Source organism: Macrobrachium rosenbergii, chromosome 2 (assembly GCF_040412425.1).
Source record: "Macrobrachium rosenbergii isolate ZJJX-2024 chromosome 2, ASM4041242v1, whole genome shotgun sequence".
Classification (NCBI taxonomy): Eukaryota; Metazoa; Arthropoda; class Malacostraca; order Decapoda; family Palaemonidae; genus Macrobrachium; species Macrobrachium rosenbergii.
Genome location: NC_089742.1, coordinates 70,859,837 through 70,885,356, shown reverse-complemented (window position 1 = coordinate 70,885,356; position 25,520 = coordinate 70,859,837). Strand labels below are relative to the sequence as shown.

At 40.2% G+C, this 25,520-nt stretch overlaps 1 protein-coding gene across 14 annotated transcripts in view; it reads right to left on the bottom strand.

The window, feature by feature from the left end:
• Positions 1–25,520, bottom strand: part of LOC136848194 (uncharacterized protein F13E9.13, mitochondrial) — a 122,502-nt gene that overhangs the window by 84,304 nt on the left and 12,678 nt on the right. For 13 of the 14 annotated variants that reach the window (XR_010855976.1, XM_067120516.1, XM_067120591.1 and 10 more), the window contains exon 2: positions 24,150–24,264. Coding sequence is in view for 13 of the 14 variants with exons in the window: in XM_067120516.1 (XP_066976617.1) it covers positions 24,150–24,231 (82 nt within the window). In the remaining variant the exon portion in view is untranslated. Of the gene's footprint in view, positions 1–12,183; positions 12,292–24,149; positions 24,265–25,520 lie in introns of those variants that run through there. The other variant, XM_067120570.1, reaches the window with a different exon arrangement.

The following is a 25,520-nucleotide window of genomic DNA, read 5'->3' as shown; positions in this document are numbered from 1 at the left end:
GAGGACACTTCAAGAAAACCAACAGGTTACATATGGAACAAAAATTTCTTACTTTTGCATGTCTTCATAAAATGCAAAAAAACTACTTATTTGATCTATGCTAAATCATTAATTATCTGAGTCAACACACAATTCTTCATTATTCTTGTCTGACTGAAGATAAATAAAACTGGTGAATTGTATGAATGCAATTCAGTTACTCATATGAAAAGATGGTGCTGGGGAGCCTGAAGATTGGATGGCTACTAACTGAACATTAGTAAATGGTTTAAATGAAGGCATAAGGAAACTAATAATGGAACTTGTTACAATCTACTATCTTACTAGTCCTAAGGCCATAAAGTCACAAAGATAATTCAGCAGTCAGTTGTCAATCCTATTGGCCTCTGTAAAAACAAACCAATACCTGAAATTTTTTCTGTAAAAATACAAAAGCACCTCAAATATCTTCCTCCATTACACATGCTGAGCAACTATGCCTCAAATGTTTAGTCTCCAGCTCCTAGTTCCTGTCACTGAAGCTCTCGTCAGTGTCCCTCACCTCAGACAACCACAGTTCAGATGCCTGTCCTGTGTTAGGTTTCTGCCTTGACTGACCAGTAAACAATTATGAAATATTTATGATAAAATAAAGTTTTATATATACTTTCCCAATAATTGCTCAACTAAGAGTTTCTACTTGAACAGCAGCTTGAACTTTGAATTCCACGGTGGTGATTCTTTTGTTAGTGTAGGTGACAAAGCCCCCTCCCCTACTTTTGGGGTAAGAGAGAGGAACAACACAGCCAATAGCTCAATTTGCTTATGCTCAAATGTCCATGCGTGGGGAGGAGGGTGGGCTCCATTCTTAATTACTGGGTAAGTATATATAAAAGTTTATTTTATCATAAAAATGTCATTTTTATATAAGTAACTTACCCAGCAATTACTTAGCTGATTCCCCATTCAAAATTCAAGCTGCTGTTCGAGTAGAAACTCTTAGCTAAGTAATTACAGTACTGGGTAAGTTACTCTGATCTATACATACTATCTTTAAGCCAGTTTCCTATACAGTGCTTGTATTTTTTTGTATGCTAGGGAATGATTGATGAATATAAAATTTATACTGTCAAGCCAAGCACTAGGGCACTTATAGCCATTTAGCACTTAATGCAGTGAAAACAGGGAGTTGCAATGTTTAGACAGCAAGATAAGCAAGATCCAAAAAATTTTTAAAATGACATTTTTATAGTAAAATAAAGTTTTATATATACTTACCCAGTACTTACATAGCTATTACTTTCTTTTAACCTGCAGCTCAAAATTTTGAAATTGCAGGTCTGCTAGGTTGTTATGGTTATGGCAACATGCCCCGCCCACTTTCGGGTGTAAGAGAAGGTACAACATAGCAAAGAGCTTCAATTTGTTTATGCCCTTATGTCCAAGTGAGGGGAAGCAGGTGGGCTCCAATTATGTAATTACTGGTAAGTATATATAAAACTTTATTTTATTATAAAAATGTCATTTTTATATAATTAACTTACCCCGTAATTACATAGCTGATTCCCACATTGAATGGCGGTGGGAATGTTGGACATATCTACCCCAAGTCATTATTAATAGTAATGAGTTTGAGAATAGAAATTTGCTAACACTGAATCAATGTTGTTGAACCTTTCCTGATAAGAGAGCTGCTACAGTAAGATACTGCCTCTGGTTGGCGCTCATCTTATCCAGTAGAGGCGAGGCAGTTAAGCCTTGAGGGCTTACTACTACAGTGGGTGCGTTGTAGCGATGGACTAAATTCCAATGGCTAGCAGTGTACAACAAGATGCCCCTGCCCAAGGCGCAGTACCACACGAAATAACCAGAGTAAATAGTCACCATAACCACCAAAAATCAAATTAAAAACACCAATACCCAACCATAAAACCAAAAGAATGGAGGGTACTCCAAGTACAGTACATAGTACTCCCAGGCTCCCCAAAACTCAACACCCTAGGCAAGGCGAAGAGATTGAAGAAAGGACATTGCTTTCTACGTTTCCTTCCCCAACACCGCTCCAGCAGCGTAAAACGGACCCAAGGTACTGCAATAATCGTAAATTGTCTCGATATCCCTTAAATGATGCGATGCAAACACTGACTTGCACTTCCAAAACGTCGCTTGTACAATTGACTTAAGGGATAGATTGCGCTTAAACACCAAAGACTTAGTGACTGCTCTTATCTTGTGGGTTTTATCTTTAAAGATGAGAGTGAGTCTTCATTCACCATGGAATGTCCTTTGGAAATCAGATTCCTCAGAAAAATGCCAGGGCATTCTTAAACAGGGGTCTAGAGGGATATTTCACAAAACACCAAAGGTTTCTTGAAGTACCACAAATGTCCTTCGTTCTGTGAAGATAAAACATAAGGTCCTTATTGGACAGGGAGTTCTTTCTTCTTCACATGGACTCACTATCTCTGACAAGTTGTTGATCATAAAAGAACGAGGCCATGGATTCGATGGCGATTCGTTCTTAGCCAGAAGGTCTACGGAAAAGGAGCAAACTGCATTCCTCTGAGAAAATCCTATGTTTCTGTCTAAAGCATGGATTCACTGGACTCTTAGCGGTGGCCAAGGCGACCAGAAAAAGTCTTCCCAGTTAGATCCCTTAAAGAGATAGATTGCATGGGCTCAAAACGTGACTGGAAAGTCACTTAAGGACCACGTTTAAGTTCCAGGACAGCCGAGGTTTTTTCTTTAGGCTTTGCGGTGTCAAAGGACTTAATCAGGTCGGACAACTCCTGGTTCAACGATAAGTCCATTCCTTTATGGTGGAAAACTGAGCTATGCAAAGCTCTGTATCCTTTAATGGTAGAAGTAGAAAGTCCTTTAGCGGAGTGTAGGAACAGGTGAAAGTCCGCTATTTCTGCTACAGAGGTCTTAGAAGAGGATACGTTATTTTGTCTGCACCAGGAACTGAAGATGGACCATTTTGTCTGGTAGACATTATCTGAAGACTGTCTTCTACACTTCTCAATTGCGTCTGCAGACGCTCTTGAAAAGTCCTTTTTTTGGAGCAACTGCCTAACAGTTTGAACCCTGTTCAGGCCAGAGAAGACAGGTTTTTGGCAGAACCGACAGAAGTGAGGTTGCCTGAGAAGTTGTTGCTTCTGTGGCAGCATTCTCAGGAAGTCCGCAAGAAGTTCTAGTAGGTCCTGGAACCACTCTCGTTGGCTAGAAGGGGGCTATCAAGATCATGAATAGGCTTTGATGAGACCGGAATTTGTTGATGACTTGCCTCACTAAACCAAATGGGGGGAAAGGCATACAGGTCTTTGTTGGACCAATCCTGCAACATTGCATCGGTCGCCCATGCCAAGGGATCTGGAACTGGTGAGCAGAAGAGAGGAAGCCGGTGATTTCTGGAGGACGCGAACAAATCTATCATTGGTTTCCCCCAGAGCTTCCACAGATCCAGACAAACCAACAGGTCTAATGTCCATTCTGTGGAGAGGATCTGTTTCTGACGACTCAATTTGTCTGCGAGAACGTTGAGTCTTCCCAGAATAAAACGCGTTGTCACTCAAGTTTCATTCTGGTGCAACCGAAGAAGAATGTCCCTTGCCACTTCATACAGGGAGAAAGATTGGGTTCCTCCTTTTTTCTTGATGTACACCAGTGCTGTTGTGTTGTCTGAATGCACTGCTACTGTCCTCCCCTGTATTTCTGAAGCGAAGCACTATAGGCCCAGAAATATCGCCTGTAATTCCTTTACGCTGATGTGCCAGTTTTACTGTTCCTGGGACCAGGTTCCTGACACTTCATTTAATCCCAAAAGAGCTCCCCAACCTAGGTTTGCCACGTCTGAAAAGAACTCTAGGCTGGAGATCAGACGATGAAGATATTTCCTTTCTGATAGTCTCTTTCTGGAATTCCACCAACAAAGATCCTCCTTGATTTCCATTGTTATCAGGAACACGAACTTTTTCCCTGTTCCAGCTGGCTCTGAGGAAGAACTGGAGAGGTCTCAGGTGAAGTCTTTCCAGAGTAACAGATTGTTCCATGGATAGGAGGGTACCTAGAAGACTCATCCACTGATCGGCCGAGCAACAGTTTAGATTTGGAAATTCTTCCGTTGGAGACACCTTTCTATTCTCTTTGGGACTGGAAAAACCCAAAAAACCCGAAAATTGATCGTCATCCCTAAATAAGAAATCTTGTGAGAAGGCGTCAGGAAGGACTTGTTTTGATTAATGAGAAGGCCCAATTCCTGAGCCAAGAGAAGAGTTGTGTGAATGTCCTCCGTATGTTGCACTTACGAGAGAGAACACGGTAGCCGTTCTAGATATAGAGAGATCTTTATCGCCATGAAATGAAGCCATTTTGCTAGTGGAGCCAATACTCTGATGAACACTTGTGGAGCTGTTGAGAGGCCTGGTTGTTGAATCCCAGAAATTGAATGTCCTCTACTAGCTCTATAGCCTCTTTCTGAACAAGGGACTTCACCTCTAGCAAGAGAGCAGCAAATCTCTCTGCGCCTGGAGAGTAGCCTGTCGATTCGACAGGCTTGCAGATGAGAGGAGGAATGTTCAAAGAGGAGATAGTGTAGCCCTCCTTCAGGACAGACACTATCCAAGATTCTGCTCCCTTTTGTTCCTACCATTCCCAAAAGTGAAGGAGCCGCGCTCCTATCTGAATACAGGAGGACTATGTTTTCATTTCTTGGAGTAAGACTTTGAAGAGGACTTCTTGATGGAACGCTGTGGGAAATGGATATAAGTTCTTGTCCTAATCTAGGACCTAGAACGGGAGCTCCAAAATGGAGTAGGTTGCAGTGGAGACGAAGATCTGGGAGGAAGAGCCAATGAATCTTTTAGGCATCTCATAGATTGAGTGAGCAGGTCCTGAGTGTTCTTTTTCTGCAGGTCAGAGGCGATGTTCAGTACTGTAGCCTGTGGAAAGAGATACGTCTTGTCCAAGGGGAGAATAGGAGGGCCATCTCTGAGACGGAGTGATGCCTTTCGAAGTAAAAGAGCACCAAAGCTCCCTCTTCTTAAGAATACCCATGGCATACAGACTGGCTAACTCCAGCCTACTATCACGAACGCCTCTGTCAATACAGGAAAGTACTCCCAAGAGATTCGACGAGAACTCTTGAGGTAACAGAACACTCTCTAAGTTTGTGCACCAGAGCGCCCACCGCCCAGTCAAGGAAGCTCATCACTTCGAACACCTAAAAATATTTTTAAAGGTGTGCAAGTTCCGAGGCCGAGATCATAATTTTCTACTTCCTCCAGTGCCTTCTTAGCTGAAGAGGAAATAGCTGGCGAGAAGCAGCTTGGGTAAGTCGCTAGCAGGAACCTCAACAGCGCCAAGTACGCCAATGAAGGTGCATCTTGATCGGGAACAACCTCTTCCTGAGAAGAGACAGGAGAAAGCAATAAGTCTGCTGTCGTCTGAGTTGTAGGGGGAGCCTTCTGAAGCAAACTGAGAATATTATCCAGATTTCTCTGAATCATGTCAACTGGAGGAAGAACAATGTCCGAGACGGCACTACTAAGAAGCGGTGGAGGAGCGGGCGCCAACGGGCGCTCGGGGAGCTGCTTTGGAGACGGGAGCCAGTAGCGAAACTTGTCGAAGAACGGGCGCCAATGGGCACTTGGGGGGCGCTGTAGAGACGGGAGCCAGTAGTGAAAATTGTCGAAGAACGGACGCCAATGGGCGCTCAGGGGTGCTGTGGAGACGGGAGCCAGTAGCGAAACCTTTCGAAGAACAGGCCCCGATGGGCGCACGGGGGGGCGCTGTGGAGACAGGAGCCGGTAGTGAAACTTGTTGGTGAATGGGCGCCAGTGGGCGCTCAATCGCAAACGGGAGTTTGGGCGTTTCGACACTAGTTGCTGGTGTAGCTGACTGTAGAGATGGAGGTGCTGAGTGCACAACTTCTGATGCAGTAGCTCATTTATTCGACGACGAAGGTCTCTGCGCCACAAGGCGCTTAGGCGCCAATTTACGACCATCGTCAGAAGAAGCAGAAGAGAATTGTTCCAGGGTATCCCAGTGACTACACGATGGGCACGCTGAATCCTTGCCCTTCTTACAAGGAACAGGGGAAGAAATCTCAAACTCCACTGCACACCGCTTTAGCAGGCATGACTTGTCTACATAGCGCCTGGGACTAAAATCTTTGGAGCTGGAGGACATACAATGAGCACTCACTTGAAGGCCTTTCCAATGGCCTTTGGTTGCAGTCTGGGAGTCATCAACAGACTGAACCGAGGGGGCAACTGCTCAGGGGCAGACCCCACCGACCTCCCATAGGGTGCCAGTATGACTCCTCCCAGGTGCTGGGGAGTATGACAGGGACCTTGGCCTAGGAGAATCAGTGGGCCGAACAGCCACCTCCTCCACTACCGCTGCAATTGCAGTGGGCGCCACAAGGTGCTCTGACTCACTTTCAGACTGAACTGAGGGGGCGACTGCCCAGGAACAGACACCACCGACCTCCCTTAGGCTGCCAGTTTGCCTCCTCCCAGGTGCTGGGGAGTATGACAGGGACCTTTGCCTAGGAGAATCAGCAGGCCGAACAGCCACCTCCTCCACTACCACTGCACTTATGCTGGGCGCCACGGGGTGCTTTGACTAGCTTTTATCCATAAGCACTTTCACAGATGACACCAATTTAGCAATTGATTGCACAATCAATTCAAAGCGAGTGTCAATTCTCGACTCCAGACTGGTGATGGTGTTGGGAGTCGGAAACGTGAGAGCCAGGTAAAGGAAATGGTTGCACAAATGGAGGAGATAGAATGGGATTGGAAGAAATTACAAGCGCGACTGCATCCGACTTAGTGGATGAATCCTGACTAGATAAAGCTTTACTAAATTCCTTAGCAATAGCTTTCATCTTCCTATCTCTAGCTAGTTTCTGAGATGTGCATCTAAAGTCTTCCACTTCTTAATGTCCCAGTCATTACACTCCTTACAACGTAAATCTACTGAGCATGTTTGTCCCCTACATGGAACACAAACAGTGTGCGATCATAAGATTCTCAGTTAGTCTAGTATTGCAGCTTTGCTGCAATACCTAAAGTTAGCACTACTAGTGTCAGACATCCTAGAAAGTCTAATACAAGTCCAAAAAACAGGCAAAGAGTCATCAATCGATAATCAAAATTCACCTAACACTATCTTAATTATGCCAAAAGGCTACGAAATTAAATACTTCACCAATTGAAGATCAGTCACAAAACCAGCAAAGTATAAATTCCAAAAATTCAAGCTGATGCCAACTACAGTCATTCAACCACAGCCGGCAGAAACCAATTGAAGCTCTTTGCTACGTTGTGCCTTCTCTTACACCCGAAAGTGGGTGGGGCAAGTCGCCATAACCATAACAAACTAGCAGACCCGCAATTTCAAAATTTTGAGCTGCTGGTTAAAAGAAACTACAGTGAACCCCCCGTATTTGCGGGGGATGTGTCCCACACCCCACCCCTGCAAATAGCTAAAATCTGCGAATACTTAAAACCCCTCTAAAAACACTTAGAACTGCCCATTTTGATAGTTTAAACACAGAAAAACCCTGTAAAAATGCATATACCTGAGTATTTTATTAGTTTTATCACAAAAAGTGCATTTATTCATGAAAATTATATGAAAATACAGTAATTAGTGAATATTTCTCAGCGAACAATACTGCGAATGGGTGAATTTTCCGCAAATGATGGCTAGATATGTTCTACAGAGAAACCCGTGAATGCGTGAGTCCGCGAATCATGAGAAAGCGAATAAGGGGGGTTTACTGTAATAGCTATGTAATTACAGGGTAAGTTACTTATATAAAAAAAAAAACATTTTTAAACATGCTTTTATTAAAATACACTAAAAAGGAAAAATAAATTTTTTGAGACACACCAGGATTTTCTTACAATTAATCATGCCTACAAAAATAAAAGCACGGGCACCAAACATGGAAGGAAATGCTACAAGAAATAAAAAAAATATATATATTTCTTTTCTTGTAACATTTCCTCCAATGTTTGGCGCCCATGCTTTTATTTTTGTAGACATGATTAACTGTAAGAAAATCCTGGTGTCTCAAAAATTAATTTTTCTTTACTTTTTAGTACATTATAATAAAAGCATGCTTTAAAAAAATTATATTTTCTTACTTTATACTTTTTAATTTTGACAGAAAGATTCAGAAAAAAATTTTTTTAAATACACTTTCATTAAAATGCACTAAAAAGTAAAAATAATTTTTTGAGACACCAAGATTTTTTTTTACAATTAATCATGTCTACAAAAATGAAAGCGTGAGCACCAAACATGGAGGGAAATGCTACAAGAAATAAAAAAAATATATATTTCTTTTCCTTTAGCATTTCCTTCGATGTTTGGTGCCTACGCTGTTATTTTTGTAGACATGATTAATTGTAAGAAAATCCTGGCATCTCAAAAAATTATTTTTTACTTTTTCGTGCATTTTAATAAAAACATGTTAAAAAAAAATTATATTTTCTTACTTTATACTTTTTAGTTTTGACAGAAATTGTAACTGATTTATGCATGTAGCTAATGAAATTGAACATGATATCCTGTTGAGCCAAAGAAGGTTTGAAAAATCCATAGTTATTAACTTATTTTACCGAGTCAAAGAAGGCATGGAAAATCTGAAGTTTCATACAAATCATAAGATACTGGTAAAGGTCACTGTAGGGTCACTAGAAGTCACTGCTGACCTACTGATCAAGTAAGATTGTATTGTCACCAGGACTGAGTGACCATGCAAAATTTCAAATACTGTACATCGGACAAAGGGGACAGGTCGATAACTGAGTTACAAGTTTTAACCCAAACAGACAGACAGATAGATGCAGAAGCCAAGTTAAATAAAAGCATGTAATAAAAGAAATGAAGTACAGTACAAGGATCTGAAAGTTGAACTTGGAGAAAACCCCATCGCTCCACTAAGATGTAAAAGTTACAGAGGCTGGAGAGCCAAATTGAAGAAAGGAAGCAGGAACGGAGGTAGAGTAAAAGGCTATGAAGTGGGTGTAACTACAGGCTGAAGGGCCATGGCAAACACTCTTTAGTAAATCCATATGGAGTTGTCTGCTACACTATCAAAACCACCAGCTTGTAAGCTCTCAAGCCCTTCGTTGGCTGAGTCGGTTGAGCTTCAGACTGTCACTCGATGGGCCGGAGTTCAATTCCACCAACCGGCTGATGAAGAGTTAGAGGAATTTGTTTCTGGTGATCGAAATTCAGTTCTCGCTATAATGTGATTCAGATTCCACAATAAGCTGTAGGTCCCGTAAAATAAGTCTAATCCTTCGGGCCAGCCCTAGGAGAGCTGTTAATCAGCTCAGTGGTGTGGTAAAACTAAGGTATACTTAACTTTTGTAAGCTCTCAATTGTCTTCCTGTGTCCTTTAAAATAAAGGAAGATAAGTAAATGATGGGTTACCATCTCTACCATCAAGGCCCTTATACAGTCATACCCTGGTTAACAAATGTAATCCATTCCAGAAGGCTGGCCTTTAACCAAGCAAATTTTTCCCATAAGAAATCATTGGCACTGGATTAATCCATTCAAGACCTCCAAAAATACAACAAATAAAAATCATTTAAACTCAATTTAACAAGACTAGCATGCAGAAATTATACAAAAAAGAACATGAAGTAAACATATGAAATGGATGAAAGTTTGTTTTTACTTTACCTGTAATTGGGAAAGTTGATGGCCTATGTGGAAGGTGGTGAGGATGGTGAAGAGGAGAGATACTTTTGTCTGGAAGGGGAGTCCCCTTCCATAAAAATAGCAAATTTTTAAAGTAATTTCCATTTTTCCTAACATAAAAAACTGAAGTTCTTTACATAGGATTTAGCTTATGAACACAAGCTGGAACAGCCATTTAACTTTCAGACAAGGTTGTTAACTATCAACAGGTAGGGGGAAGCCCCGCCCACCTGTCGATATGCCTTCAACTTTGCCTTTCAGTCCAGGTACCAGAGTGAGGGGTGGCTGAGGTGGGCCATTAATGTAAAGAACCTCACGTTTGTATGTTAGGAAAAAGGTGCTAGGTCAATTCGTCCCCGGCCAATTCGTCGCCGGTCAATTCGTCCCCGCCAATTCGTCGTCAGCCAATTCGTCGTTGAACAATTTGTCCCCAAGTTAACTCGTCGTTGGGCATTTTGTCTCCAATGAAGACACTAGGTTGTTTGTTTTTTTCTTATTATTTTCCTGTTTTGGACAGTTGAAAACAAAAGGTTTTTTACTTAGATCGAGTTATTTCTAAAGAATACACCCATCCAACAACATGGCTACCTGCAAGATTTTAACGTCTGAGAAAGGAAAAAACAAAGTGGTGGATCAAGAGAATTATATATATACTAAGAATAAGGAAAGTGCTGATAGACTGACGATCTACTGGAGGTGTGAAAATCGTGCATGCAAGGCGAGACTTCATACTGATGAAAACTATACAGAGATCAAGAAGGTTGGTATCCACAATCACGCTTCAACTGCCGCAGAGGTAAATGCGAGGACTGCAGTCTCAAACATTAAAGAAAATCAATTTCATCTCGTGACGACGTCGCTCAATAATTGCTGGTGAAGTTGAAAAGTTAAACGAATGTGCTTTATCACAAATTCCTCGGTTGGAACAACTCGGTAAGTATATCAGACGTTGGAGGCAAGCAGATGTTAATTATCCCACAACCCCACAAACAAATGTTGGGTTCTCCATTCCAAGTGAATATTCTCGCTTAGACACTAATGAAATTTTTCACAGTATGATAGTGGAATCGAAGATTCAAGCAGGATTCTGATATTTGCAAGTGATGGCGCTGAGACATTTAAAAGTGTACAAGAATTGGTGGCAGACGGAACATTTAAATGCTGTTCTAGTATATTTTTCAATTATATATAGTGCACGTACAGATCGATACTTTAAGTGTACAACGATTGTTCGCATTGCTATCAAACAAAAGCCAAAACACATATAACAGACTTTTGCCAAAATAAGTGAATTGGTGCAGGACGAAAGGCCCAGATTGCATGACTATGGATTTTGAAAAAGCAGCCCATAATGGATTTCTTGAATCGTTTCCTGCGTCAAATTTATCATGCTGCTTGTTTCATTTAGGGCAAAATGTGTACAAGCATATCGTTCAAGAAGGAATGAAAAGCAGATATCACCAAGATGACAGCTTTAGTCTTAAAATGCGCTGTTTTGTTGCCCTTGCCTTCTTGCCGGTAGATGATGTTTGTCGATGGCCCACGAGGAACTTGTAGATGATGATGATATTCCACAATCGGTAGTTTCCTATTTTGAGAATAATTACATAGGACCCCTTAGGAGGAAGAGGAGAAAGGAGGCGACGTCTTGAACCACCATATCCATTAACTATTTGGAATGTTTGGGATAGATGCATGTCGGGATTGCTAGAACTACAAATAGTTTAGAAGCTTACCACAGTGCACTAAAAGACACAGTGAATATGAGTCATCCAAATATTTGGAAGCTCATAGATGTTTTGAAAAGTGAGGAAAGGTTTGCTAGTGCCAAACTGCAGAAATTTATTCAAGGAGATGATCCAAGGCAAAAGAAAAAATACAGAGACATGAACTTGCGTATAAAAAATGTCATGGAGAAATATGATCCCAACCAAAAAATTACCTTTTTGAAAGCAATCGCACATAATCTTACATTTTAGAAATTAAATGCTTAACCAGTTTTTTTTAGAATTTTATCGTAACTTTACTTTTTTCATTTTATAGTATCTTGTACGTTGACTATAAATTTAACTGAAAATAAACATTATTTCACATTTTTACTGTATTTATATTGTAACTACCTCCCTTTCCTAAAAAGATACAATATTCGAGCAAAGTTTCTAATAATTAGTTTTGAACCAAAATTGTCGTTAGACAATTTTAGTAGCTAATGAAGGTCAGAATGAGAATGCGAAAATAAATCATTGAACTTGACTATTTGGCCAACAACGCATTGACTTGGGGACTAATTGGTCAACGGCGAATTGAATTGGCGACTTTTTAATTGGCTGACAACGGGTGGCGTCGACGAATTGACCGACGACGAATTGCCGTCAACGAATTGACCGGATGCCGGGAAAAATACAAATTACTTTCAAAATTTGCTATCTGTTCCTACACAAATACAAACCTTTGTTCTTTACATAAGAGACTTACCCATTGGTGGGAGGAGTATAGGTACTCTGAACTGACTGGTTGGTTCTACCCATCCAAGAACACCTTCCTGGTCTGGAGGAGCAGAGAAAGGAATCCCACATCTCTAGCCTGTTGAACATATGGGATGTTACAACTGCTACACTAGTGAGCATAAAATATGAGTTTTCTTTCATTAAATTGTTGAAGGCTGAAAGATCAAGTATGCATCAGAGAAGTTGGAGACAACAAAACTTGCTCATAAAAACCAACATGTTTGTTTCATTTTCTATCCCTCTCTCCCCTTGTCAAGAGAGAGGGGACATGCATCCAATCAATCTACAGAAATAAAAGATGATGGGCAGGACACCCCTGTCATGCAAATTACCTCTAATACTCGTCCACCCAGCACATACTGGCTTGCTACCTCACTCTCTGCCTTACCCAAGAGAAAGGTGAAAGAGAAAAAAAGAGGAAAACACACTCTCTCTCACTCACCAAATACCTTAGACAAGATGCTACTTGTCCCTCAGGGGAGCTGCCCAACACAACTTGTTGGGCAGCCACCACAGGACCCCAAGAAAGTGTTCAAGGACTTGTGGGCAACATCCTGAAGACAGAACGAGGTGAATGTGGTCTGCGCGACCACTACTGCACCCCCATAATACCTGTTGAACCGACATGTACTTCCAGAATGACAGGGACAGGGCGATGCCCCTAACCTCATGAGCTCTCGCCCAGGCCACACCCCCTTCTTCCTCGCTGGACGATGAATGTGCCTGTTTGATCGTCTCACACAGCCGGATAGAAACCATGTTCTTGGACACCTCTTTCTAGGTCAAATCATCACTAGGAGGCATCACACCCAGGCTTAAAATGTCAAGTTCTCTTAAGATAGTTAAGCAGCATCCTAACTGGACACAGTAGCATCTCATCCTGGTCACTAACAACAAAGTCCTCTGGTAGCCTCCAACCACAAATAATTTATTTTTAATTACATTATTTTTCTTAAAAGCCATCGGGTTCTCTGAATGATAAACAAGCAAAGGCTTCAGTTGTAAACCCCACTTGCATTCCTACAGAGCAAAAAGAGTTGGTCTGTCCTGCACTGGCTTGTGCCCTGACAGGGACTTTTTCACTTGAGCGATATAGGGTCTGTTTGGCCTTTTCTTCCAAAATAGGCCAGTTCCATCACAATTGAACACTTGTTTGGGAACTAAACTTCCATCCTTTACATGGTGCTACAACTCTTTCACATATTTTCCAGCAGCTTCTTTGTCAGCACTAGCAGCCTGGCTATGCCTCATCACACTGTGTATGCCACTTATCTTCATGAATTACTTAAACCACTCATGACTGGGTTTGAACTCGAGAGCTATCTTTATCAGCACTCTCGTTCCAAGGGTGGTTTTCAAGAGATCAGCATGCAGGTGTCTTGCCTTTTCATGTAAGATGGCTCAGACACACCAGTGTAAACTGTTTTTCATTTATCCAAACTAAAAATTATTCCTCAACCACTTCAACTGTCTGAGACCTTTGTCTTGTAACAAACTTCACTCCCTTGGTAACATCATCTCCTCTCCTGGCCTCCTTACATTTTACCATACAGTAGTAGAAAATAGTTTGTTTGGCCACTCCATACTCCTTTGCCAGATCAGCTACTCGAACACCATTTCCAAGTTTTTCTATTATTCCCTTTTGAATCTCTATAGATTTTCTCTCTCTTTGCCTTGCTGGCATCTCTAGCCTTCTTAGGAGCCATGATGACTTTGTACAGCACAATTACAATACTTAGCACAGGCAATAGATTAGCACAAATGTGCACTGAGTGAGACCCACATATATACACTGAAACCTTCCCTTGGTATCAGCTGGGAACTGCACACATTTGATGTGCTTAACCCCATACATGTTCTACCCAGTCATATTTCTCCATCCTTAAACTGACCCCATACATGTTCTACCCAGTCATATTTCTCCATCCTTAAACTGAGCAAATGTTAATGGAGCAGAATTTTTCTTGGGAAAAACTTTCATTAACCAAACTGTTTGTTAAGTGAGGTGTCTGTTAACATGGGTATGACAACTTCAAAATTTCTTTCATAGGGTATTAAGGGTCAAATACTTCACACTGCTGATCCACAAAAATCCAAAAAGCACAAAATAATATCCTCTTTATCTTGTACTCCCAGCACCTGCAGTAACAAGTGAGTACATAAATATTCAAACAAACCGGCATTAATATACTGTATGTTCTAACTAGGAATAGTGTATACACACATTATCAATACTGTACTCATAACCAAATCCATACTCCTGATTGTTACACAGAAATCAGGTACCAATAAAACATTATCTGGCAATGACTAACAGTAAAACATATAAAATATCAAATGGCAAATGCAGTTTGTTACATGAACAAAGTGCATATTGGCACTAGAAAAGTCAGTGTAACTGTGTTTATAACTCGATCCAATGTCTGAGACCAATAATCTGCAAACATGGATACTGAATAATTCTTGATAAAATGTGCTGAACAAAAGTATAGTACTGTATTCCAAATCTTGTATAACTATTCCTTCTACCAATAAAAGCTAAAATAAGCTATCGGTAAATCTTGATAATAAAAATTCAGACCTTCTCCAGAAAGCGTACAAATGGATAAATGACGGGAAGAAGTGAAGGGTACCAAGTTTCAGAATTAACAACAATGCTTCTCCAAAATAAGACAGCCAGGCAACAATGAATTGTGACTTAGTGAGAAAAGGCAACCTCCACCGTTTGTAACAGGCAATCACCAAAGAGGAAGACTCAAGACCTCTTACTTCTTACCATTTTTACGGTATTTTTGGCTAACAAGGTACTGTTCTAGACAGTAAGGTATAAGTAAAATTTTATGACAGTACTGTACTTCCATACAGTCATGGCAACTTAACCCTTTAACGCCGAAGCCCTATTTACAAAAACGTCTCCATTATGCCGGCGGCATTCGGTGAGTTAGCGCCGAAGCAGAAAAAATTTTTTTCAAAAAATCACAGCACGCTTAGTTTTTAAGATTAAGAGTTCATTTTGGCTCATTTTTTTGTCATTGCCTGAAGTTTAGTATGCAACCATCAGAAATGAAAAAAATATCATTATCATATATAAATATTGGAATATATGACAGCAAAAAAAAAAACTCGTATATAATTTTATACAAATCACGCTGTAAGCAAAACGGTTAAAGCTAATGAGTTAATTTTTTTAGTTGTATTGTACACTAAATTGCGATGATTTTGGTATATAACAAATTTTAAAATGATCAAAGCAACACAGAAAATATTATCACAAAATGATGCATGAATTTGTAATGTGGACGTAAAAAAATGTTTTTTCAAAATTCACCATAAATCGAAATATTGTGCTAGAGACTTCCCATTTGTTGAAAAATTAAGCTAATTGATTGAATATTACTAGATTGTAAGTGTTTTAGCTTACAATTGCAGTTTTCGACCATTTCGGTCGAGTTAAAGTTGACCGAAAGTCGAATTTTTTATATTTATCGTGATTTATATGGAAATATTTCAAAATTGATAAAAGCCACAACCATGAATTATTTTTGTTGTATTGTACATGAAATTGCGCACATTTTCATATATAAAACTTTATGTAACGACTAATATAAAATGGTGCAAATATTACGACAACGAGACGAAAGAATTTCTGAGATGTTCAGCAGAGTTACCGCGCAGACGTAAGGAAAATGTTTTTTTTTAAAATTCACCATAAATCGAAATATTGTGCTAGAGACTTCCAATTTATTGCAAAATGAAGTTAAACGATTGAATATTACGAGAATGTAAGAGTTTTAGCTTACAATTGCGTTTTTTTACCATTTCGGTCGAGTTAAAGTTGACCAAAGGTTGAAATTTTGGCAGTTATCGTGATTTATATGAAAATATTTCAAAACTAATAAAAGCTACAACAATGAGCTATTTTCTGTTGTATTCTACATGAAATTGCGCACATTTTCATATATAAAAGTTTATGTAACGACTAATGTAAAACGATGCAAACATTATGACAACATGAAAAAGAATTTCTGAGATATTCGGCAGAGTTTATGCAAGAGACGTAAGGAAAAAAACTTTTTTTCAGAAATTCACCATAAATCGAAATATTGTGCTAGAGACTTCCAGTTTGTTGCAAAATGAATGTACATAATTGAATATTACTAAAATGTAAGAGTTTTAGCTTATAATTGCGTTTTTTTACCATTTCGGTCGAGTTAAAGTTGACCGAAGGTTGAAATTTTGGCAGTTATCGTGATTTATATGAAAATATTTCAAAACTGATAAAAGCTATAACCATGAGTTATTTTTAGTTGTATTCTACATGAAATTGCGCACATTTCCATATATAAAACTTTATGTAACGACTAATATAAAACAGTGCAAACATTATGACAACGTGATTTGAAAAGAATTTCTGGCGCGGACATAAGGAAAAAGTTTTTTTAAAAAATTCACCATAAATCAAAATGTTGTGCTAGAGACTTCCAATTGGTTGCAAAATGAAGGTAAATGATTGAATATTACTAGAATGTAAGAGTTTTAGCTTACAATTGCGTTTTTTGACCATTTCGGTCGAGTCAAAGCTGACCGAAGGTTGAAATTTTGGCAGTTATCGTGGTTTATATGAAAATATTTCCAAACTGATAAAAGCTACAACCATGGGTTATATTTTGCTGTATTGTACATGAAATTGCACACATTTTCATATATAAAACTTTATGTAACGGCTAATATAGAGCAGTGCAAAAATTACGACAAAATGACGAAAGAATTTATGAAATTTTCGGCTGAGTTACCGCCTTGCGTAAGAAAAAGTTTTTTCAAAAATTCACCATAAATCGAAATATTGTGCTAGAGACTTCCAATTTGTTGCAAAATGAAGGTACATGATTGAATATTACTAGAATGTAAGAGTTTTAGCTTGTTAAATATATGTTTTTTTGTCCAAAAGAACGCTCTCAATCTTGTGTTTATGTTTGTTAAAATGTACGTTTAGCGTCTAAAAGCTCCTATTTGTTTACATTGTATCAATATGTGGAAATTTAAGTAGATTTTCTGAGTGTTGCTAAACTTTACTTATATGACAATTGTGGAGTGTGTTTAATCAGGTATATATGTGTTTGTGTTGCAAAACAATTATTGTTTTGCCTTTTATTAGGGTGACGCCTTTGAAGTTACCCACACCCTGTGCTGTGTCGTATTTATGCCCTTTCTTTTCAGAGTTTCTTGCTATTTTTATATTGAAGTTGTAAATTGATGTACCAATTGTGTTTTGTATCTTGTTTGTACCGTTATTGTGAATTTTTGAGTGAACTGGGAATTATAAAAAAGAACTGTGGAACCTGTTACGTTCTCCCCAAGCTGTTTGAATTTTGAATTTTTTGTGAGAGAGAATAAAGATTTGAAGGAAGCGCGCGTTTCTCTCTCTCCCGTGAGAACGTTGAGTATTTGAGGAGATTATGTCTCACGATGAGGGGCCAGAGGCCCCAAATAACCTACATGGTGCCCAGAACCCAGGATCAGAAGAAAGTGACGAAGATTTTCCCGGATTTCCTGACATTTTGATGAAACTGAAAAGTCTTAGATTGAAGAAAGTCGGAGCTGAAGCATGGCTGCGTTGTGCTGCGAGAAAATTAAGTGGAGTTCTACAAGGCCAACCAAGCTGGCATGAGTTAACTAGCTTAATGGACGAATTCGACCACCGTAAGTCTAAGTGGGTTGAACTAGATGATGCGGTGCAAGACTTGATCGAAAATCCGGAAGAAGTCAAAAGGTTAGTCTATGAAGCCGACGATTTCCTCAGTGAGGTAGACCAAACACGCATTGCTGCTGCAGAAGTTTTAGAAAGGTTAGGCAATGGTAGGCTTGTGAACTTGAATAGTAGGGCTACTGAAGGCAGTATAATTTCTGCAAGTGAGCCTAGTAGTGAAGCACATAGTGTGAAATTGCCTAGGCTTGAGTTATTAAAATTTGGCGGAAAATAACTGAGTGGATGCCGTTCTGGGATCAGTTTAAGGCTATTGGTGATGACAAGCCTATGCCTCCTGTTAACAAATTTATGTACCTGCGCTCTGTGTTGGAGGGGCGAGGCGAGAAGAGTTATACAGGGTCTGGCTCAGACGGCAGCTAATTATAATTCAGCATGTGAACTGTTAAAAGAGAGGTATGCCAAACCAAACAAGATAATTTCCGCCCACATTCAGGACCTAATGCAGCTTGCGTTGTCAAGGAGATCAAGCACGACAATCAACTCTTGGCGTTGCGGAAGTTGCAAGACGACGTGATAGCCCATGTTCGCAGTTTGGAGGCTCTTGGGGTAGGAGGGGACCAATATGGGCTGGTATTGGCACCCATGATCTTGTCCCTACTCCCCCACGAGATTAGACTGGAGTGGTCTCGAAGTCAGCAAGAGGAAGGAGACCTTAAAGGGCTGCTGGAATTCCTACAACGAAGTTGAGGGGCGAGAAAGGGCTGAGGCCCTTCAGGGGCTGAACCACCGAAAGACTGAGGATCCCGGCGTGGAAAAAAGGCAGAAAAAGCTCATCCAGGGTTCAGCCTCAGCCCTTCAAACTTCATCAGAAGATAGTGCCTCTAAGCAGCAGTGTGCATTCTGTGGAAAGCTGCATCCTAGTGATAAGTGTTTTGGTATAGTGAAGCTCTCTCTTCATGAAAGAGAAAAAGCCATTCGTGGAGAGCGACTGTGTCTTAAGTGTTTATCTCCTGGCCATTATGCAAGGGGTTGCTGGGCCAGGTGTTCAAAGTGCAAGGGTGGCCATCACCACGCACTTATCTGTCGTAAGTCCGAAGCGATAACCCCTGTAACAGCTAGTGAGAAAACCCCTGAAGGAGAAAAGGTGCAGGGGGAGAGTGAATCTGTTACACATGTGGGAGTGGCTCCTTGTGAGTCAAGGGCTAGTGCTATTAAGCAAAGATAAAGGTTGTAGGCTATCAGGGTATAATCTCTGCAACTGTAATGTTTGATACAGGATCGGATCGATCCTACATTTCCAAGGACTTGGTCAAAGGTCAGGCCCAAGTGGCTGACCTCTGAGTATTTATTATTTTCTGCCTTTGGGAGGAGGCCTCCAAGGCAGATTTGTGTAGCATTTATGAAGTGATGAGTTTTGGGGCTAATAACCACAAATATAGCTTTAAGGTAGCTGAGATTAATGTAATTTGTCCCCCTTTATGTAGGACCAAGGTGGATCCTAAGTGCTTAGAGCCTTTTGCGCATCTTAACCTAACTGATGAGTATGGATCTAACCGAAAGATACAGGTGGATATGTTGATTGGATTAGATTTGTATTGGAAGCTGATGCTCCCTAACAAAATTGTGTGTCATGAAGGGCTTGTAGCCCAGGAGACTGTTTTTGGTTGGGTTTTGTCTGGATCCTCAATTAGGTCCGAAGATAACTGTGATGTAAGTGTGCAACTGTTAACATTTTCTAATTTTCAGGAAGATAGCTTGAGTAACTTTTGGGATTTAGAATCTGTAGGTATTCAAGCCCAGGAACCACGTTCTGACGCTATTAAGCATGACCCTATTCTGGTGCAATTTGAGAAATTGGTAAGTTACAAGGAAGGCCGTTATGAGGTGGCCCTTCCCTGGAAATCAGAGTCTGTAAAGTTAAAGTTACTTGATAACAAACACCATGCCTTGAGAAGATTGGATAATCTGAGTCGTAAGTTAGATAGGGACCCTGGTCTGCAGGAACAATATTATACAGTGTTTGAAGAGTATGAAAAGGAAGGTATTATAGCAGAGATCCCACCCCATCAGTTGGAGGGTGGGTACCCAGTGTTCTATTTGCCTCATAGACCTGTGGTGCGGGAGGCGAGTATCTCCACCAAAATCAGGCCTGTGTTTGATGGGTCAGCTCGTGGCAGTAATGGTGTGTCCCTAAATGACTGTTTAGAAAGTGGTCCTTCCTTAAACCCAGATTTAGTAGAAGTTCTACTGAGGTTTAGAAGATGGAAGGTGGCCTTAACTGCTGATATTACAAAGGCTTTCCTTCAAATTAAGGTGAGGAGGGAGGACCGTGATGTTCACAGTTCACAGGTTTTTGTTGAAGAAAAAGGATATTGTAAAACATTTCCGTTTGTAAGAGTACCCTTTGGAAATAAGAGTAGTCCCTTTTTGTTGAATGCCACTTTGAAATTTCATTTAAAGAAATACTCCCTCAGAGGTGGTTTCTGAATTGCTTGAGAATCTGTATGTTGATGAATGGCTTTCTGGGGCTGATAGCCCTGCTGAGGCCTGTGCAAGATTTGATGAAGCCTGTGGTATGTTGAAGAAGGCTGGTATGTCCCTATCAAAGTGTACTTCCAATTATAAAACCTTGCCCATGACAGAGGATTCTATTGTAGAAGGTGTAAAGGTGTTAGGCTTACAATGGGATTCCTCCTCGGACTGTTTTACATTTAAGGTAGAGAATGTAGATCCCTTTGGGGATATTGTTTTGTACTAAAAGAAATGTGTTAAGCCTAATTGCTCAATGTTTTGACCCCTTGGGGTTCATATGTCCCTTTGTTATGCATGCAAAAATGCTATTTCAAGAAATCTGGAGATTAGGTCTAGATTGGGATGAACCATTACCTGAGGCTATGCAAGGCAGAGTTAAGTTGTGGGTAGTAGGACTTTCTGTACTTGAATCATTGAGAATTAATCGTTACTTATTTTCAGAATTGTCCTGGAGAATCTCCCTGCTATTGAGCTTCATGCCTTTGGTGATGCGTCGGAAAGGGGGTACGGTGCTTGTGTGTATGTGAGAGTGCCAGAGAAGGGTAATTTCAAGGTAACATTGATTTCTGCTAGAGGTAAGGTAGCCCCTATAAAGAAAGTTTCCCTCCCTAGGCTAGAATTACTTGGTGCCTTATTGTGAGCTAGACTGGTCGTATTTGTGAAGTCTGCGTTGCGGCTGGTCCAGGAGGTTTCAGTTCGATGTTGGACTGATTCCACTGTTGCCCTAGCGTGGATTAAAGGAGAACCGAATAGATGGAAAACCTTTGTAGCCAACAGAGTTGTGGAAATTCAAGGATTGACTCCACCATCTTGTTGGCAACATTGTCCTGGAAAGGACAACCCCGCAGACCTGATATCGAGAGGTGTTTATGCGGAGCAACTCACACAGTCTGATGTCTGGTTAGTGGGTCCTTCTTGGCTCCGCACCTCATCTCTCCTACTTAAGGAAGATGCGAGAGAGGGATTCACACGAGAAGAGCAATGTGAAACAGACACTGTTTGTGTTGCAGTTGAGTCTGATCAGCCCTTGTTTGAGTTTTCCCGATGGAGCTCCTTTGTTGGTAATTGTAACGCTTCATCCCTTAAAGCTGGTGGTCCCTTGACTTATGGAGAACTGATGAAAGCCAAGGTCAAACTGCTTTACTGTGCTCAAAGAGAGGCCTTTGCAAAAGAAATAAATGCTCTGGCTTTGTCTCAACCCCTCCCTAAGGGGTCCCCTTTGGTCAAACTTGATCCTTATCTAGATGAGGAAGGGTTGCTGAGGATAAAGGGGTGCTTAGAGAATGCCGAATTGAGTTTTGAGAGTAAGCACCCTATCATTGTCCCTGGTACTTACATTGCTTTGTTGTTGGTTCGTTTCCAGCATGGATTGCTTAAACATGCTGGTGTTGCTGTGCTTGTTTCCACTCTGCGAAACAATTATTGGATCATTCGTCTTCGTCAGATTGCTAAGAGGGTTTGCAGAGAATGTGTCGCTTGTCGTAGATGTGAAGCCAAGGCCTGTTCCCAGCCGGTGGCTCCCCTTCCTGAGTTAAGAGTCAAATCTGCCCCTCCTTTCACTGTTACAGGTCTAGACTTTGCTGGTCCCTTATTTTGTGTTGATTTTCCCTCCAAGAAGTTGTATATTCTTCTTTTTACTTGTGCTGTTGTCAGAGCTGTCCACCTAGAGCTTACTGAGTCTCTCTCGGTTACTGATTGCAATTTGGCAATTCGTCGGTTTACGGCTAGACGTGGGGTACCTTCTGTGTTCTACTCTGACAATGCTAAAACCTTTTTGGGTGCCTCCAACCTGTTGAAGCAACATTATGGCCCCATGGCCCCCCAATGGAAGTTTATTGTACCTAATGCACCTTGGTGGGGAGGCTGGTGGGAACGCCTCATTAGATCAGTGAAGGTTGCGTTGAGAAAGACGTTGGGCACTAAGACATTGTCTAGGAGTGAATTAGAAACCACTCTTCATGAGGTGGAGGCATGTATCAATTCTAGACCCTTGACATTTGTAGGTGAAGAACCTGATGTTGCTAATCCCCTTACTCCATCTCATTTTCTTATTGGTCGTTCAGCAGGTTTTCAGGTGGAACTGGCAGATGACTCTGCCTCAGGTGTGACCTCAAAGGATTTGTGTGTGAGAGAGGCTGTGCGTCTGAGTCAGTTGGAGAAATTCTGGAACATCTGGCAATCCGAGTACCTTAGAAACCTGCCTTGCATGGTAAAGGGGTTCAAAGCTAATTGTAATTTAACTAGGGGGTTCTGTTGTAATAGTAAAGGAAGAAAGAGTGCCTAGGCTGCTGTGGCCACTTGGAGTTATTACTGAGTTGTACCCTGGAAAGGATGGAATGGTGAGAAGTGCCAAGGTTAAAACTAAACGTGGATTTGTAACTAGACCTGTTCAAAACCTATACAATTTAGAGATTTCTGATATCAGTGAGGAAAGTGTTTGTAATTCCCTGATGAAATAATAAAGGAAAATCCAGTTGTAGGGGATCCCATGGACCCAGTTGAATCAATCACTGAGTCTACTGTAGGTAAAACCTGAAGGGGGAGATCTATTAAAGTACCTGTTAAACTTGACTTGTAATTTTCAGGTTATGAGATTGTAGTGGAGGTTCTTATGATGATAGAAGTGTTGACACACTCCTATGGTGGGGAGGATGTTAAATGTATGTTTTTTTGTCCAAAAGAACGCTCTCGATCTTGTGTTTACGTTTGTTAAAATGTACGTTTAGCGTCTAAAAGAACGCTCCCTATTTGTTTACATTGTATCAGTATGTGGAAATTTAAGTAGATTTTCTGAGTGTTGCTAAACTTTACTTATATGACAATTGTGGAGTGTGTTTAATCAGGTATATATGTGTTTGTGTTGCAAAACAATTATTGTTTTGCCTTTTATTAGGGTGACGCCTTACGAAGTTACCCACACCCTGTGCTGTGTCGTATTTATGCCCTTTCTTTTCAGAGTTTCTTGCTATTTTTATATTGAAGTTGTAAATTGATGTACCAATTGTGTTTTGTATCTTGTTTGTACCGTTATTGTGAATTTTTGAGTGAACTGGGAATTATAAAAAAGAACTGTGGAACCTGTTACGTTCTCCCCAAGCTGTTTGAATTTTGAATTTTTTGTGAGAGAGAATAAAGATTTGAAGGAAGCGCGCGTTTCTCTCTCTCCCGTGAGAAAGTTGAGTATTTGAGGAGATTATGTCTCACGATGAGGGGCCAGAGGCCCCAAATAACCTACATAGCTTACAATTGAGTTTTTCGACCATTTCGGTCGAGTCAAAGTTGACCGAAGGTTGAAATTTTTTGTAGTCGACGTACGGTACGTCCACTCGGCACCCAACAGACAATTTTAGTCTACGTATGATACGTCCAATAGGCGTTTAAGGGTTAATAAGCCCTTCCTGTGAATAAACTTCATTTAGCTCTGAGAATGGCTCAACTATCCCTCTACCATTCTGTATTACTATACTTAATTACTACCTATCACCAAAGAAGAATGTTACTATCAATGTTGTAAATTCATGATGATTGGAATTTTTATAGTAAAACAAATGCAACAAAAAACTTCTTCATAACACAAATGTTAGTTGATGTATTTTTTGAACATCAGTAAAAACATATAGAATATGGAACTTGAAGAAAAGGGAACACTGTATTCAGAGAAAATTAAATTTGAAAATACATAGAAAACTGCATACCTGGTAGAGGTTTAACATGAATCATGCCAATGACAGCTGCTCTTGATGTTCGGAAAAGTGACTGGAACCGAGCTAGTGCCATTTTGATGTAAGTGCAGCTTTACAAACACTTTCCCTGGAAAATGAAAATCTATATTCATCAAAGATACTCTTAAAATAATTAGGACACTACAGGCCTGGAAGATCTGAAAGTGATATACTGTACTGTACTGTACAATACTGTTGAAAATTATTACTGTTTCAGTCGAGGTTAACCCCTTGGGTCCGACAATGATCACATAGGGTGGGGTCTGGCTATCATCATGTGAGAATTATTATTTCATGCCATGAAATTAGAATGAATTTTTTTTGGGAAAACATTCAGATTGATTATATGGGCCTAAATAACAACATGGCAACTCTTATGGCAACACAGAGCTTAGCTCAGCAAGGGGGTGGAATAATAAGTCACCTACAAGATTTCATGAGGGAAGGTGCTACATTTCCACATCGCATTACAGGTGGTATGTCTAATTTATATTCGTCTATAAGTAAACTCAGGTAATGTTTTTTATTTTTAGTTATCTGTTACAATATAATGCTAACTGTAATTGTGATTTTGCAATACGCAGTATCAGAAAGCACATACATATATAACTTGATCAAATTAGCTGGTATTTTTATGAGTGTTGCAGTAAAGAGGTCCCTGCAGGGCTTATTCACTTTCAACTTCCTGTGGTAGGTACAGAAAATTTTTATAATTATATATCTATACCATATACACTTGCATATCTTCCCCTTTCATTAATTTTTTTCTTAAATTGACCGACCTTAAAGTTTGCTGGGTCTAGGGGATTTGTTAGTGTATGTTCAGCATGGCTTGTAAGAGTTAATTTGTAGCAATTCTTTTTATTCTTCCTAATGTCAGGGTAACTGGTAAGACTGATTAAGGGAATGGGGTCCTGCTTCATTTATACCATGGTCTCTACAGGGGAAATAGCACTTTGATTGGTAAAAAATTCACAAGCAGTTTCTTGGCTTAGTGAGCAGCATAGCAGTGTCCGACTGTCATGTGACTCACGCCTAACATTATTGTATGATTTTCACCACTCACAGGGAGTTACTACTGGGTATACTGGTGGTTTCCTCATTTGGATGTATGGTCTTGTTGGGCCAGTGGGTTATGTACAAATCGTTGCTAAGACAGTTTACATTGGTGAGGATATAAAATGTTTTCTCTATTGTACATACTTAAAATCAGGTTTTTCTTTTAGGATATTAAAGGATACTGTATTGAGGACTTCTAACACCTGAAGCAATCTTGCACCAAGGGGTGCTGTAGAGAAAATGACATTTTCAAAATAAAGTTTCATATATACTTACTAAGTAATT